General features: G+C 44.9%; 1 protein-coding gene across 3 annotated transcripts in view; it reads left to right on the top strand.

Annotated features, from left to right (window-relative positions):
• Window positions 1–807: 807 nt before the first annotated feature.
• PTPRG (protein tyrosine phosphatase receptor type G) overlaps window positions 808–17513 on the top strand; it is a 659913-nt gene continuing 643207 nt past the window's right edge. For all 3 annotated transcript variants that reach the window (XM_066613931.1, XM_066613930.1, XM_066613929.1), the window contains exon 1: window positions 808–1067. In XM_066613931.1, the coding sequence (XP_066470028.1) occupies window positions 983–1067 (85 nt within the window). In that variant the 5' untranslated portion in view covers window positions 808–982. The remainder of the gene's footprint in view (window positions 1068–17513) is intronic.

The raw sequence follows: 17513 nt of genomic DNA, 5'->3' as shown, positions 1-17513 counted from the left end.
TGTGTGCGCGAGAGCCCGGGCGCACGTGTGCCAACGCGGAACCAAATCCCCCACATGTGGCTGAGAGGCACACACTGTTGAAAGGGCGATGGTGCGCCACGGGGGCGCTTGAGGGTGCTGCTTAAGAGCACAGGCGTGTATGTGGACACACAGTGTGCAGAAGAGCCTCTCGAAAGGCGCTCTCTCCGGTCGCCGCTGCTGCCTGTGCAAGTGGATGTGGGGAGAGGCGCGCGTGCGCTGCCGCTTTAAGAGCCTCGGGGGCGCGCCAAGCCAGCCCCCCCTTCTCTCCCCCTGCGCGCCCCCGCCTCCTCTCCTCGCTTCTCCTCTGCTCTCCCTTCCGCTCCCTCTCCCTCTCCGCTTTAAAGTCTCCGCCAGGATCCAGGCTCACATGTTACTTCCTGTATGGAAGAATGGAGCGCTTCCAGCGGCTCCTGCCTGACTCTCGCTCGCCCGCCGCCCGCTCCGGAGCGCCAGCTCGCAGCCCCGGCATGGACTGAGAGCTGCGGTGGGCATCCCTGCTCTTGGCTGCTGCCGGGGACCCTCCGTCGCCTGGGCTGGGGAGAGGATCTGCCGCCGCCGCCGCCCGCGAGAATGCCTGCTTCCCTCCGGCCTGGCGAGGAGCTGCCCGCATGAAGAGCGCGCCCAGCCCCGGCGCCCTCTCGCCCCCGCTGCCCGGCGCCTTCGCAGGCTAGAGTGGAGGAAGTTGCGGGCTCCCTCGCGGTCCCCAGGCCCGCAGCGCGGCTGCTCTGTCCGCTGAAAGACCGCGGGGTGGGAGGCTGGGCTTGCCCCTCTGCCAGGAGCGGGGGGCCACCGCCGCGCCGCGCCGCGGCTCCGCTTCCCCTGCAGGCAAAGGCCAGGCGGGGCAGCCGGCAACTTTGTCTCCCTGCCCGGCAAGTTTGTTTCCGCGCGCCTGGAGCCCCGCATCCTTTTGCTGCGCTTCCAGAGAGAGCCCCCTGCCCCTTTTCGATGTACGGCTTTGGACATGCGGAGGCTACTGCAACCGTGTTGCTGGATCTTTTTCTTGAAAGTCGCCGTCTCCGTGCTCCATTACGTGGTGTGCTTTCCCGGTGAGTGAGCGAGCGAGCGAGCGGCCGGCCGGCTCGGGCTGGGATGGATGGGAGCTCAGGACCTGGAGGGGGGGGGCTCGCCGAACCCCCTGCTCTGTTTCATCCCTCCGATCGCCCCCATCCCTCCACTGGTGGCGGGCGAGGGCAGATGGATTGTAGCCCGAGGTGGGAAAGGTGTCCCTCTGCCCCCCCTTTCCTCCCTCCTTCCCAAGGAAGGCGTGTGTGGCTTGTGGTGCCTCTTGGTGGCAATTCGGTTCTGGGTGTCTTGAGACTCCCCATCTGGAGGGAATGAGAAGACCGGGTCCTTCTGGGGATGTGGTGCCCAGCTTGGACAGGGAGATTTTTGCAGGGGGGGGGGGCGAGGAAGAGGAAAAGCAAACCTTGATCCCTCCCAACTGTGTTAACCTTCTGCACAACTTGGAGCCCAATCCTATCCACACTTTCCTGGGAGTAAGCCCCATTGACTCTAAGGGCACCGAGTAGACATGCCTAGACTTGGGTTCTCAGTCTCTTCACTGTCTCTCATCTGTGTCCCCCCGCCCCCCCCCCCGACTGCTCCAGCCCCTCACCCGTTCGATCCTGGTGGCGGTCCATGGGCGTCAGCCGAGCATCCTTCCTGCTGTGCAGTGTGTGTGTGTGTGTGTGGTGTGCTCCTCTCCATGCCTGCCCCTGTGAGTGAATGAGTGTATGTGATTGCGCCCACCAGCCTCGGTGTTCCCTTCCACAACCGTGTGTATCTCTGTGTGAGCGCTTAAGTGTGTCTAATGGGACTGCCACTTTAATACCTGGTGCTGCCGCCTATCACCTCTCCTTATCTTTCCCCTTTTAGCAGGCACATGTATCCCTCTTCGCCCCCACCCCCCACTGGCTGATGCCTGGTGAATTGCAGGTTTTAGGGAGCAGAGAACTCCCCCTCCCATTTCCCGGAACTGTACCCCTTTTAGCCCTTCTCCCACAGTCCTGATTTTTTAAGGGGGGGGGGAAGAGGTTACCAATATCTCTCCACTCCCCCCCCCTTTTACCTAACCTTTCCCTCGCCTGCCTAGATCTTGGATTTGGTGCAGTGCTTCCCTAGGCAGAGCCTGGGCATCACAGGGTATGAATGCCAGTAGTGTGTGTGTGTGTGTGTGTATGTGGGTGGGTGTGGGTGAGTGGGGGGGGGGTTGAGCACCACCCTACTCCATGCTGATGGCTGAGTAGGCACCAGGAAGCACTCCAGCCATGGCACCTCGGGGTAATAATAATAATAATACCTGCCCACCATTTGTATCACAGTTCTGGGGATAACAATGAACCCCATCCTGACTCTTTGTGTCTCCACCTGCACCAGTCCTGCCCACCATGCCCCCTGATCGAGCTGAGCAGTGTCACATCACTGACCTTGGTAGACATGATCGGATCCTGTTTCTGGGAGAGGAGAAGTCAGGGTTCTGAGATCGTCCATGATGTCCAGCGTTTGAACTGGGCAGATGAGATGTAGATGATTGGCCTGAGATGTTGCCTTCCCTTTCCCAGGCAGTTCTAGGGAAATGGGCATTGTTAAAATGATTCTCGGGTTGCTGGGTGTTTACAGGAGTCTCCTGCTCCACAGTGTGCTTTATTAATTGGGGGGGGGTGCGAGAGAGATGGTTACCCCCTATTCACACACACTGTGGAAGCATTGGTTAAAGGCAAGATTCTCCAGGTATCGAAAAGCACATCACACTTGCTCCCTATACCCTCATTTTTTTGTTACAGGCTGACCGTGAAGCTCAGGAAAGTTAAAAATGTCAGGGAAGCTAGCAGGAAGATTCCCTCTTTCTCTCTTCCCCCCCCCTTGCACTTTCCCCATGTGCAGTAACATCCATGGACCAGTAGAGGCACCGCTGAGCTTTGGTCTTTCTGGATTGTGTTCAACACAGATCCCAAAAGTCCCTCAACATATGTGCACAGATCCCCTGATAAGAGCTGTTCTTAAACTTACAATTAACCCATCCCTGTTTTCTAGAAGGTGTGACTTTGTTGTCTGCTCTTGCCAGTGTTTTTAATTGCAGCGTAATGTTGGCTACTGCAGCTGGAGAGATGAATGTCTGAAGCTTAACTATGTCATTCTGTGTGTTGTTTCTAGGATCTCCCCCTTCCTCCCCCCTTTTTAAATAGGTAGCCCGCAAATTTGCCTGAGGAAAAATCTTGTGTTCTACATAGCATCCTTCTCTAATTGTAATATCTTGGTGGGGAGAAATGCTGAAAAATGCCGGATCAACTTTTTCTCTGAATATCTTACATATAGGCAGGGGTCTTTCCCTAGGGCAGCAGGGAAACGGATCTGTTTGCAGCATCCTATGCATGTTTTCTCATGCATGTTTATTCAGTAGTAATTACTCCCTACAATGTATGGATTTCACTCTTACAGTGTGAATCTGTGCATGTTTACTCTGAGTTCATCATGCCTAAACACACTTGCCTTACTTAAGTGTGTTTAGGATTGCAACCAAAAGTACAAATTCAGCTAAGTTTAGAGTCACAGGATGTGTACTTGCATCCACACCTTTCTCCTCCCCCCTTGGGATCTGTTGCTGACTTCATACGCCACTTCCTCTCCATACTGTAGTTTTATTAGGCTTTTAATCATTTTTATTAGTGTCTCTTTATAGCTGTGATTAAAAGCAGAAAGTTTTGTGACATTGACCTTTTTGATACTGTTTTTTTTTAAACCTTGGATTGCTTTAGAGGTTGAAATAAAAGAGCAGGAAAAAAAGTAGTTCTTTAAAACCAAAAGATCAAAACCCAACATCCATACAAATAGTTTAGTTGTATCTGAATTCTCTCTCTCTTGGCAGCAGCTCCTTCAAACAAAGAACAGATTTCAGTTCAAAATAAGTCCGAGGGAGGGTGGTGCTAAAACTTCTGTTTGAAATTCTGCAGCTCTTGAGAAGAAACATTTATCTTCTTTGTATTGATTTCTTCTTGATTCCATTTTTCCAAGTGAAGCCCTTCTTTCTGATTCTGATATATATTGCACAGTAATTACATCTAGAAGGCAGGCCATGGGAGCACTTCAGGAAAACAAGCACTGATGTAAGTTTGATATGACACTGTTGTAAGACTTGAGAATAGGTGGAATTTGAGCAAAATCACACATCTGTATGGCAGACTCCCGCAGATCTGCTGGCCTTTGTGTCTGAGCTCTGGTTTGTAAGATGTAAGAATGGTGCTAGCGGCAATAATGTATAAAGAAGGGATCCGTTTTAAGTGAAATCTGACACTGGATAGTGGTACAAGTTTGTTTAAAAGCAAGCAGTATCTTGTGAAGAATTTTTGTGGATATGGATTTGGAGAGGGGCCATAGCTCAGCGGTAGAACACATATTTTGTGTGTGGAAGGTCCCAGAGTCTATCCTTAGTATTTCTAGTTGCAAGTCTGGGAAAGATCTCTACTTGAAACCTGAGCTTGGATTGTCACTGTTGTCATGGTGTCTGATGCTGGGCTCAATGGACCAATAGTCTGATGTAGCATGTAGGGCCAATGTAGCATATAGATTGGTCCTTTCGGTTTTTTTCTCTCCTCCAAATACAGAAATTGCATGCTGCTTTTGCCTTAGCACAGCAAGGCAAACAGGGACTCTCCATACTGCCCTGGGGTTTGCAAACTTAGTACTCTCTGTGGTGGATGCCTGCCCGCAGCTCCGGCAAGTCTGATGGGTCCCAATGCTTCATCTAACCTTGGAACTGTGGAAGAAGGGTGAGAAGAATCATCTCTGCAATCTCATTGTGGTTTGGAAGCACTCTGAAGAACTCCGAAGCTCAGCATGATCTCAGAGGGGAGACTTCCCATATCTCCTCCAAATTGAGCTGTCAATTGGGCTTGTTTTCTGGGCTCCTAAAACTATCCCTATGAAGTTCTTGTAAAAGAGGGATGCCAGAGGCAGGATCACTCCAGGGATCATCTTGTACAGGATGTAAAAGTAGAACAGGAGATGCCACCGACATCAAGTTTCAAAGTCATGGTCAATGGGGAATACTTGCCAACATGTAGCTATTCTGCCAGTGGCATTAAGTCTCTCTTTCAGCAGCTACCTTTAAGCAAACTGGAATGCACACCAGAAAAAGCAGATGGTTTACAGTTTAGCAGGCCAGACCAAATTATAGTGAATATGTTTACTCCTAGCCAAGTTCATGTGAGATCTAGGAGAGGGTAACAATACTCTGTCCTAAAATGGTTTTGCTGAGACACTCTCAGCACTTTTCTCTGACTTTTAAAAGCCAGTCTAAAGCTTCCCCCCCCCCCCAGCTTTCCTTATTGGAAGGAAGGGACGTACAGGGCCATATTTCTAGACAAATGCTACACGTATAAAGGTTTTGCCATTTTTCGTGGCTCACTCTGCAAAATGCACCCAGGTAGCACTGAAGTTTGATAAGCTTCACCAATCCATTATGTAGTAGAAGATGGGTACAAATGTGGATTCAATGTGAGTTCATATGGCAGTCTTGTAAATACCCTGTGCCTGTGATAAGAATTGGCTCCAGATTGCCATGCTCCTTACTATAACGTAGGCAAAATATGTATAATGGAATAAGTGCATATTCTCCTGTGATCATGCAATCTTTCCCTGTTTATTCCTGCATCCACTTCCCTCTGAAGGTGGAGGAGTCCTGGCCCTATGAAGCACAACTTCCACCTGGAGCCCAGGTCTACCAGTAGGGTACATCTGTGCTCCTGGTCATGCTTGGTGGAAGTATCTTGGAAAAAGACTCAGTTCCTCATCTCCCTGGTAAACCTACAACATTATTAAGTCAAGTGGAAATATTCTGCAGATCCAAATAATGAAGAGACCCTGATAGTGGCCCTAAACAATATTAATAGGGAAAAGCTATACAAAACCACACACAAACACACACGAACCTGGCTTTAACCTAAAAGAGCAAGATGGGCATTTATTAGCCGGAGGCCCATAAAAATGTGTAGTCTAATGTAGTCTTTCCCAAACTCTGGGTCTGGAACCAGTGGGTCACAAGCTTGTTTTTGGTGGGTCTTGAAAAGTTTCTGAAACATTTAAAAAAAACTTTGCAAGCACCCTTTCCCAGTTTGCAGAAGAAAACTGTTAGCTGGTATGAGGTAATCTTCATACATGCCAAATTCAAATGTCACATTTTCCAATTTTCTCTAGTAATTGTCTTGCCAGAGATCACCTATGAACTCAGTTTCAACCTTCTATCTTGCATGGAGGTCCTTAACTGCACATCTTGCATCTTGTTCAACCTTTTGGGTGCCCTGGAATGACTATAAAGGTTTGGGGGAACAGTCCTTGAACTCCATTTCTAGGGTGAGTCTAGTAAATAGTATCTACAGTACACAAACATACCATTACAGTACAGGTGTGCTCCTGTATCTGCAGGGGTTCTGTTCCAGAACATTCCCTCTATAATTAAGTGAAACTATGGATATGGGCGATCACCCTGCAGAGTTGAAGCAAGCTCTGCTCCCCCTCTGATGGGTCATCTGAGCCCAGCAGAGGCCTCAGACATCTGTTCACACCCTCTGCTGGGCTCAGACTGAGAGGACAAAACACATCATTTCTCGTTTTTTGGAAGAACTGGACGTCATGTGTGTTTGCCTCTAAGGTTCAGACATCTGTGGCCTCTGCTGGGCACAGACAAGCTTCCAAAAGGAAGCAGAGCACCCCTCACCACCAGAAGGGGTGCGTGTGGGAGACCCCACAGATCTGATCATGGATAAGTAAATCTGAGAATGTGGGATCTACAGATATGGGCCCCCCCTGTATATATAAGGTCTTTAGCAGCCTTGGGAGCACAGGACCTTAATTATTATTAATAAATAATTTACTATTAATAAATGTTTTTCTAGATCTCTTTTTGTCTAATGCAGTGTTCTCACACATTTAGCACCAGGACCCACTTTTTAGAATGAGAATCTGTCAGGACCCACCGGAAGTGATGTCATGACCAGAAGTGACATCATCAAGCAGGAAAATTTTTAACGATCCTAGGCTGCAATCCTACCCACACTTACCCAGGAGTAAGTTCCATTTACTATCATTGTTAAAAGAATATACATAGTAACTTGTTAATAGTACAGGTCTGTCACATTTCCCCAAATGCAGTCACATACCATAGTAGCATCATGTCTAATATATTAAAAATAAAATATTGAAATGAATGGGAACCCACCTGAAATTGGCTTGCAACCCACCTAGTGGGTCACGACCCATAGTTTGAGAAACACTGGTCTAATCGGTTGTGATTGTCGTTTTTGAAGTGGGTCCTGGTGCATAAAAAGTTTGGTAAGCACTAGTCTAATAACGTATTTGCAAATCTAATAACATAATATGACCAGAGATCTGCCACCATCAGGGCCCCTAAATTTATTGGGCTTGCAGTGTATTTTCCGTTCAAGTCCATGCTTTCCTGAAAAACAGTTAAGTTTTTTGATGTGTGTGCTTAGTTTTATATTGGGTGCTACTTTTTTGCAAATCTCTTTGCTTCCAATTTGAGATTTTCTTCTGAGTGTTCAGAGAACAGTAGCCATACTGCTACAATGTTCTTCAATGACTTGCTTTGATGCTGGGTTTTAGTATTTTCTGCACTGAAATAGATTCAGGCCCATTTCTTTAATAAATCAGCTAGCTGTACAATAGCATTTGCCACTAAGTAGCTAAATACTTCTGAATTCACTTTTTGCCTTCCTATTGCATTCTTTTATATGGAGCGCTCAGGTGTGGGTCATAAGGTTCAGTTGAACTTGGAATTCCTTTAATCTTAAAAATAATCATGTTCTTTGCTTACTTAAGACTGCTTGGAACTCACTGAAATACATTTGAGAAGAGCAGTATGCTGAATAGAATTGCACAGATTATGGATTACTAACCAAAATCTGCCAGTTTTGGAGATACTCTCATGTATTCTAGAGCAGAGATGTCAAACTTGTTTCATACAGAAGTTAGCATTTATGGTGCTTGCTGAGGGCCGGAAGTGACATCATTAAGCAGATATGGCCAGGAATAAGCACTTTGTTCTCACATAGCAACTCATTAGCTGCAGATGACAGAAAAGAAAATGTGCAAATCTTGTTCATATTTCCAAGGCATGAGAGGGCCCAATTATCATTCTGGGAGAACCCAGTTATAAAGGGGGCCAGATAAATTGCTTCTGGGGGCTGCATTTGTCCCGCAATATTCATTCATTCATTCATTCATTCATTCATTCATTCATTCATTCATTCTGCTGGATTGTACCCTGCTTATATGTTTATAAAATAGTATATATAAGACTGGCATTGTAAACCTCTGTATAGCTCAACTTTGTTCTCTCGGGAATTCTTGTGGTGTTGCATTGAGTCTCAAAGTGATGTATTGTAAGGCAGATTTATTTTAAGAGAAATTCTGTTCAGTTGAGATAATTTTCTTGTTGTAGTAGTAAACCTGTAGAGACTTGTGTTTGTACTTTTGTGCTGTTCGTATTTCTGGATAGAAAGCTTCTGGATAGAAAGCTTCCAAAAGTTTGGAATATTGTCCTTTTTAATATTTTATTCACTCCTTGTTGAGCATTCTGATGAGGTGCTTTTGTGGTTCTCTTTCTGTGTGTTTGAAAATTGGGCTTATTTTGGCATGTTTGTAGCAAGGATGTCTATAGCAAAAACCTGTGTGTTTTTGTGATGCTGTTATCTTCCAGAAAATATGGAATGTACAGGAGAGGGCCCTCCAAGACTTGAGTTAGTCTTCTGGCTTTATGGAGATGATACGTCTTACATTTTAATGATGACTTTACTTTTGAGTGCCTTCCTGCCCATGCTTCATATTTCTGGAACTGTCTAATGAAGTCCTTGCAGATTAAGAATGTCAGATGTCTGTCTTCTCTTTCCCAGGCAGTGGCAGATGAACTAGCTAACAGGCTTCAGAGGAAAAGGCAATGAGGGGAGAATTCTGATATCCATGAGTAGGTTTACAGAAACTGGTTGTACGGTTAAGGATGCCAGAGTGTAGCTTTTGAAAAACTTGAAACCGGTTATCTTAATGAATGCAGTGAGGATGATTTGAGAAGGGGAAAGGGGAAAAAGAGGGAGAGAACTTCAGCATATTAAAAGGAGGAAAGAACAGACTGCCCGTTTCGGGAGAAACATGAAGCATAAAATACCCAAAAGAATGCTGCTGATGTTATGTACTTTAGAGCCCAGTCCTATTCTTCCCCCTTCTGCCATTGCAGTGGTACCCAAATGGCTACCACTGCATCCTGGGGGTGGGGGCAGTTGTAGAGGTCTCATCTGGGTAAGTGTACAATCATTCTGTGACCTGGGAATGTCTCTGTGTTGTGGGGGAGGGTCTACTCAGACCTGGTCTGCCCTCCCCCCCAACTGTTGCCCCATTTCCCCATCTCATCCACCACTTTCTGTGATGTGCAGCTCCGGATCTGTGGCACTTGTGGGAAGGCTCTGGACTTCCCACCAGTGTCCCTGGCAGTGCGCAGAGTAGTAACCTTCTATGATAAGTGCTGACTGCTTTATGGCAGTCAGTGCCAGCAGAAGAGACACTGAGGTTGAACTGAGCAATTGGAGAGCCATTTGGGCTGCAATCCTAAGCATACTTACCAGGGAGTAAGTAGGTGAACTAAGTGGGTCTGTATTCTGAATGGACATGCATAGAATTGCCCTGTAAATATGAAAGTTATTTAAATCAGTTTGCTTCGTAGTTTGTAGATGGTGGGATCAGTTCTTTGATGATGTTCTTGAATACTCTTCTTCTTAAAAATTAGGTAATAGAACAATTATACTCTGGGCCAGATAGCTTTCAGCTTCAGATTGGGGAGAATGAAAGTTTTTACACTGAAGCATTTCTAAAACAGTTCTCAGTAGAATGACCGTTATCCTCTGTTACAGATTTTTATCCTCTTGATGTAATAGTCTGTCTGGAATAAATAAAAATGCTGAGAAGTGATGAAGTCCCCCGGGAGGGGAAAAATAAATTAGCATTAGTGAGCTTGTTGTGCATTGTCTGCTAAACTTCACAAATGCTTACAATCCGTCAGATGTTAGGAGTGCCAAAATCTATCAGTAGGATTTGGGATTTTTTTGTGTGTGTATTTCCTTATGCATTTTTAATTGAAGCTTTTTAGTGCAATTTTTTTGTTTTTAAAACTCTTGTTCTTTGTGGTCAGTTACGAAAAACACTTTACAGTTCCGCATGTGATGATCGGCGTTCCACTCGAACTGCTGATGGCTTTTGGAAATTGTGTTAATTTTCAGTGCTCTGTAGCTGCATTTAAAAGGGCTGCAAAGTGATAGCCTGAAGTATCTTGGTAAAAGATAAAGATAACAAAATTTCAGACATCTGGTCACCTGTGTGCTTGGCATAGAGTTTATAAACGACGGCTGTTGAGGTCTGCTAACTGAGAGGACTTGGTTAAGTCCCCCTGTTTGTGGGCCGCTAGATCGGCTTTTCTGTCTTGTGGTACCAAGAACGTTCCATTTCATACCCAAAAAATCTGCCGTTGTTTTCAGCGTGAAGTTTCTTCAAAAAATAATCGAGGTCTTCCTTCCTAAAGGAAGGCTTCTGGGCAATGGTTTCCAAACTTTGTGTGGTCACTGTGCCCTGCTTTTGCCGTGGCCTCTTCTTCCTGCTCTTTTAGTTTGTTAAAACGAGCTAAACTAGCTGTCTGATAGTGCCATTCATTAATTTGGCATATGAGTCAGGGCCTGATAATATACACAGGCTAAGAATTTTAGCTTCTTGGCAACTGAAAATTCACATGATCTTGAGAAGTGGAGGTCTGTGCCCAGACAGGAAATTCTGCAACTGAAATACATTGTGTTCATTTGGAGGATCAGCATAGATGTATAAATTTGCTTGTGTTATTTTTTTTTCTTTTCTGAAGGATTGGGGGGGGGGAATTGGTGGAGAAATGTTGTTGGGTAGATGGAGACAAGGCTTTCAAGAGTGGGAACCCTATTGTATGGCTACTTTCAATTCCACAGCCATCTTTTCTGTTACCCACCCATGAGGTTAAAAAGTATGTTGGTGGTTTGTAGAGAGGCTGCTAAGCTATAGCTCAGAGGTGCTCACACTTTTTTGGCTCGAGAGCTACTTTGAAACCCAGCAAGGCCCGGAGATCTACCAGAGTTTTTTTTTTTTACAATGTTCGCGCCATCATAACATATAACATTTATGTGTACAATGTATGTTGGTGTACCTTGAGCCCCACTGAGTATAACAGGACTTACTCCTGAGTAGACATGCCTAGGATTAGGCTGTGAGGCTGCAATCGTAGCCACACTTACCTGGGAGTAAGCCCCATTGAGTACAATGGGCCTTACTCCCGGCGTTTCCTCCCAGAGGCACCTGAAGGGGGGTCGGCACTCCGCGATCTACTCATTTTGCCTCGCAATCTACCGGTAGATCGCGATCCACCTATTGAGCACCCCTGCTATAGCTAGAATAAAAACCAGAGTGTGCATGTGTGTACCATGGTATATGGCCTTTGAAGTTTTGGAAGAGGAGAGGATGAAGGAACACCTTGGAGTTGTAATACAGGCTTTCCTTATTTGTGGAGTTTTGACTTCATTTTTTATACATGTTGCTGCTGGAGCTGCAAGTTTTTCTAAATGACATCTTAGGCCCAAATCCTAACCCACTTTCCAGCCCTGACATAGCTGTGCCAAAGAGGCATATGCCGCATCCTGCAGTTGGGTGGCAGTCACGGAGGCCTCCTCAAGGTCAGGGAATATTTGTTCCCATACCTCAGGGGTGCATTGCCCTTACCTCAGTGCTGGAAAGTCGGTTAGGATTGCACCCTTAGAAGGATATTTTCCTGTAGGAGAGCTATTTTAGAATCCTGAGTAGAAGGGGACATTATGATAATTGTGCTTTTCTGAGTTGGAACGCACTCTCAAACGTATTGTGAATTGTTCCAGACTTCTTCAGCCTTCTTGGGTTGTTTGTTCCAGTGATGAGCCTGGTCCGGGCTTGTTGCAAACTGGAGCTGTGAGAGACATTGACAGGGGCAGGTACTTTTCTAACCTGTTAATCATTTGCATTGATACCAAGATGACTCGGTCAAGTGTTGAGACTGTAGGATTGCAGGTATAACTGTGTCTTGAACTGCTGCTGCTGCTGAATGTTTAAGGGAGGCAAAGTGAGTCAAGATGTGACTTTCATGTAAATCCAATTGTGGATTCTTTTTGTCAATAATTGCCCCTGAGCCTGCTTTGGCATTCGTCCCCAACTTTAACTTGACAGTGAAAGGAGGAAAAACAAAGACATGGGGCCTGTTTTGTGTGTTGGCCCAGGTCATGTGTTATATTTTAGATGTACCTATAACATGTCAAGTACAGATATAGTGGGGCCCTTGGTATTTGTGGGGGATGTGTTGCAGGACCCCCTGTGGGAACTGAATTCGGTAGATAATTGAAACTGTGGTTGTGGTACTGCAACAACTAGGGCTGTGCCTAGCCCTCTGGAGGGTGAATGCAGCTCCTGACCTTCTCAGGCGGCCTTTTGGACGCTACTGGAAGGCACTTCTAGTTCATGCTGGTAAACCAGCAGTGCCCTCCAGTCACATCTGCGAGGTCCTCTGAAGCCCTCCAGCCTCAGGCTCAGCATCATTCAAATCTGCAGATACTGAGCCCATGGATCAGGAGGGCCCACTGTATGCATCTTGTACAGGTGTACTTGTCAGGGACACATGTTTGACTGTAGCTCCCTTGGTGTGCCTGTGTGTAATGTGTAAAATAGTTCCCCCCCCCCCACACACACACTGGATTGTGTGCATGCATTGAAAGCAGCAGCTACTTGTGACTCTGTCTAGAAATGTCTGCCTCCCAGTTACTGGAATCTGTACTTGAACGATGGTTGCAAGTATACATACACGTGGGTATACATGTAAGACTTTTCCTTATTCTGTTGCCTATTCAGTCCTATCACTGTTCTCTTTTTAAAAATACCCTCTCCCCCCCCCCAAAGCCCCTGAAGCTCTCTTCAAATATTGGCCCTCTATGGAAGACCAAAGCATGAGGAAGGCAAATGGAAGACCTCCCTATTTAGCTGTGCCCCCCTACACTAACGTACTACCTGGTCACGTCCTTAGATGTCACCATGTTCTTCCCTTGTCTTTAGAAGGCAGCCACTCATCATGGGGAGCTTTCTTCCCCATAACTTATAACCCTGGTTGGCCATGGTTAGAAATCACAGGGAGGAACGTTCTCCTCGTTCAGAGCCTGCCTCCTACAAATGTTTGGAGAGGGTTGATATTGCCAAAAAGTGTGTCAGGTCATGTGTTGAGGCTAGCCGGCATAATCCCCTATGCCAATTTTGTGTGTTGGTCCTGTAGAAAGGATGATATTCTAAAAGGGATAGTCAAGATTCTGCTTCAGTAATTGGATGCTACATTTACCTATCACATTCAGCGATCTTTGTAACAGTTGTTGATTTGGCCATGCAGACTTTCTGAGCCTAAGGGTATAGTCATAACATTTGTCTTTAATATGCTGAAGTCTATAATGGGAGGAATTATGAGTCAGTCTAATTTCTGTTTGCTTTTAAAGTTACTACGTTTTTCACTTTATTACTGAGAAATATATTATTAATTGCTGCTGTGTTCACACCGTGCTGTGATTCTTTATGATTATGTATTCCTGCTTGCAACCTTTTTTTGCAAGGCTTAATTATATGGGGCTTTTAAACTGTAAGTTTTAACTCCCTGCCTGCTTCTCTCCCCCCCCAATTGTTGAAATCTTGAAAAACTTTTGTGTTTTCACTAGTGAGTCTGCTCTCTGTTCAGTAGCATTTTAGTAAAAAGGGATGTTGTCTGCCTTTCAACACTTTTAAAAGGAAAATGACTTCATATGGTATGCTATTTTGATTCTGTTCATTTATTTGTGTATTAAATCTCCTGCCTAAAGAAGTCACAACTAGTGACATTTGGCCCAGGTTAGAAGGTTTACATGCCAATCCAAAATAAATGGAAGTTGGGTCCATTTATTTCCATTGAACTTCATTCCAAGTAATGTGTTCAAGACTGGAATATAACCTGACCTTTTGTTTGTAGATACAGCAGTAGCAATTGCCCTGAGGAACCTCTGTCACAACTGAGGAGCAGTGTGTGTGTGTGTGTCTGTGTGAATTGTGGGTGCTGCTGAGCAACTAAATTAACTCCAGTCTGGAGCTGCAAGTAACCTGGCAGGATTTTCATGGTGCCCTCTTGCCTTCTCTGACATTCTTCTAATGCAGACTACTTGCCTTCTTGCCCTTAGAATTAGGGTTGCAAGGTTTAGTTGGTTGATTTTAGTTTAGTCAATTTCAAAATCTTTTTCACTTTAAGAAAGGTATCCCCAATTACTGGAGCAGCAGATTTTAAAAAACATTTAACTATTTTTAATACACACAATTGAAAGAACTGTAGGTGGTAAGCACCATCTTAAAGAGGCGTTTTGCCCCCTTCTCTCTCATACACAGAACAGAATGGATCTCTTAAGATGGTGCTTGCTGCAACCTGTGCTTAAATAATTTTTTCTTCAAAAGCGTGCTCTCTTTCTCCCCTTCTGAAAGATAGTTTTACTTGTACATGCAAATTTTAAGTAACACTTTTAGCATTCATTGACTGAGATGTCTTTGATCTTGTGACAGACCTGCTTAAATCAAAATGGCTGAGTGATGAAATGACAGTTTCTTCCACCCTGTCGTCTTATGTTTCTGGATGAAGTGGAGCTGAGCATGATCAATCCAATTTTATGAGAACAGTGTGCTACCTTCCGCACAAATCTGCTCTCACAAAAGAGGGCATCATCAGGTAGAGAAGAGCTAACAGGATAGGAGAGGCAAACAGTAGTTCGGCACCAGAGCAGCAGTGAAACAGTTACTCAGTACTTGTAATGAATGGAATAGCTTTGCAGCTATTTGAATTAAGCTGGCTTTCAAATAAAGCAGTCGTCTCAAGGCAAAATCTGGATATCATGTGATATTCTGCAGGTGTATGCTGCTGTTGGAGAATATATAACCACTTGACATGGTTACTAATCAGAGTATCTTAACCCTTAAGCATCAAGTAATTGGGATGAAGGACCGTTTCATAGAATTAGGAATATGGCCACAACCTGCACCTGTCATGGACTCTTGATGTCTCAATTGTGGCGGGTGCTGCCATTTTATTTTATTATTTTTCGTATAAACAGTGGTCAATGCTGGGGAGAAGTGGCTTGTGCTTGGGCATGCTCTTTGCCAACTGCTGACTTAAGGGGCTTTTTGTTTGTAATGCAGAAATCCACGCAAAGGAATTTGCTGTTGTTCTCTCAGAGATTTCCCCATTTGAGAAAGTCCTTTTCTGTGCTTGCAGATACTTAATGAAGGAGACCTTGAGCCAAGAGGAGCTATGCTGCTGGTGCAGAGCAAAATGCTGGATATTATGTAGTCATGTGGCAGCTGTGGATGTGTTTGTTTGTTTTGGTTTTCTCCCTTTCTATGAAGAGCATGCCTGTTCTCCTGATAGAATGCTTTAAAAGCCCTTCTTCTGACAGCCTGTTGATTTTGGTAACTAAGAGGAAAGCTATGTCATCTTTTTCTCCCAGGCAAAATAGACGTTTGTACAAATCCTTTCCCTTCGTTTCTGCAGAGGAAGAGATGCTGATACAATTCCCCTTCCCTTTAATCAAAACAGGAGTCCATAGTGTGACTGCACATAATGGCACTTAGTTAACTTCTGGATTGTTGCTCTTGGCCGTTTGTGAAGTCTCAGTCTTGCAGGAAAAGAGTGAGCTGCATCTGATAAGAAAATTTAATTTTGCATGTTTTCTTTTTAATTTTTCAAGTGTTGCTGTCGAAAAAGGTTACACTTAATAGAATATGGATGAACTGGAAAAATTATGAGCAACTTGAACAGGCTTGACTCCAAAGATCCACTTGGTTGGCAACCGTCAGTCTCGAAATACTATGGTATAAGCCTACAGCACCCGGTATTCCCAGGCGGTCTCCCATCCACACTTGTATGAATGAAAATGCCAGGTGTGGTTTGGAAGAAATGCATGCTGGGAAGTCTACCGATTTCCCCCATGTATGTGCCAAATGCCCTGTAGTTTTAAGGGATGACTAGGAGAAGATGTGAATCCAGGTCACTCCTAGTCCAGCATTCTAACCTAGCTCCATACTACCTCTCAAGATGCTTCTGCTTGTACAAGTTGATATTTGCATGTAAACCACAGAGAAAGAGGATAGATTCTGTAATTCTCTTGTGCTCCATGATGTTTTGTGGGAGGTGGACACATCTATTTGTTTTTTTAGGGGGGGAGGGAATAAGCATGTTCTTATAGAAACTTCTTTTTTTCTTTGCTTGATGCTCTTGTGGTAGATATTTTTATAAAGCCAGTTGTTTGTTGAAGCATCTTGGATGTGCTGGCTTGCTCACTTAGTGACCTCAAACATCTAAAGGTAGTGCTTTTTTTGTAAAAAAAAAAAAAAAGTGCAGGGCTCACAACTTGTTAATCTTTTATTTACCGTATTTTTCGCTCCATAAGACGCACTTGACCATAAGACGCACCTAGTTTTTAGAGGAGGAAAACAAGGAAAAAAATATTCTGAACCAAATATAGTTTATTAAATATTTTATTACACTAACAGAATAACATTTGAACCATGTAAAGTGAACAGCAGTCAACAGTGGCATTAAGAACCATTATCACTGTCATTAACAAATGGAGAGACTTAAAGGTTTGAGTACTCTAGTTTTCTGGAAACCCCAAGAACTCATCATCGCTAGAGTCAGAATTTATGAAGCTCACAAAAGCAGGTGCACACAAATAGGGGATCACATTATCTTTCTGCTACAATGATGTTCTGCCAAATTCCAAACAAATTAAAGATCAATAAGTCACCGGGCCCTGATGGCATACACCCAAGGGTTATTAAGGAATTGAAGAATGAAGTTGCAGATCTCTTGACTAAGGTATGCAACTTGTCCCTCAAAACGGCCATGGTGCCAGAAGATTGGAGGATAGCAAATGTCACGCCTATTTTTAAAAAGGGAAAGAGGGGAGACCCGGGAAACTATAGGCCGGTCAGCCTAACATCCATACCGGGTAAGATGGTGGAATGCCTCATCAAAGATAGGATCTCAAAACACATAGAGGAACAGGCCTTGCTGAGGGAGAGTCAGCATGGCTTCTGTAAGGGTAAGTCTTGCCTCACGAACCTTATAGAATTCTTTGAAAAGGTCAACAGGCATGTGGATGCGGGAGAACCCGTGGACATTATATATCTGGACTTTCAGAAGGCGTTTGACACGGTCCCTCACCAAAGGCTACTGAAAAAACTCCACAGTCAGGGAATTAGAGGACAGGTCCTCTCGTGGATTGAGAACTGGTTGGAGGCCAGGAAGCAGAGAGTGGGTGTCAATGGGCAATTTTCACAATGGAGAGAGGTGAAAAGCGGTGTGCCCCAAGGATATGTCCTGGGACCGGTGCTTTTCAACCTCT

This window comes from Tiliqua scincoides, chromosome 2 (assembly GCF_035046505.1).
Source record: "Tiliqua scincoides isolate rTilSci1 chromosome 2, rTilSci1.hap2, whole genome shotgun sequence".
In the NCBI taxonomy this organism is placed as follows: Eukaryota; Metazoa; Chordata; class Lepidosauria; order Squamata; family Scincidae; genus Tiliqua; species Tiliqua scincoides.
The sequence above is the reverse complement of the archived record's forward strand: the minus strand, read 5'-3'. Positions and strand labels throughout refer to the sequence as shown.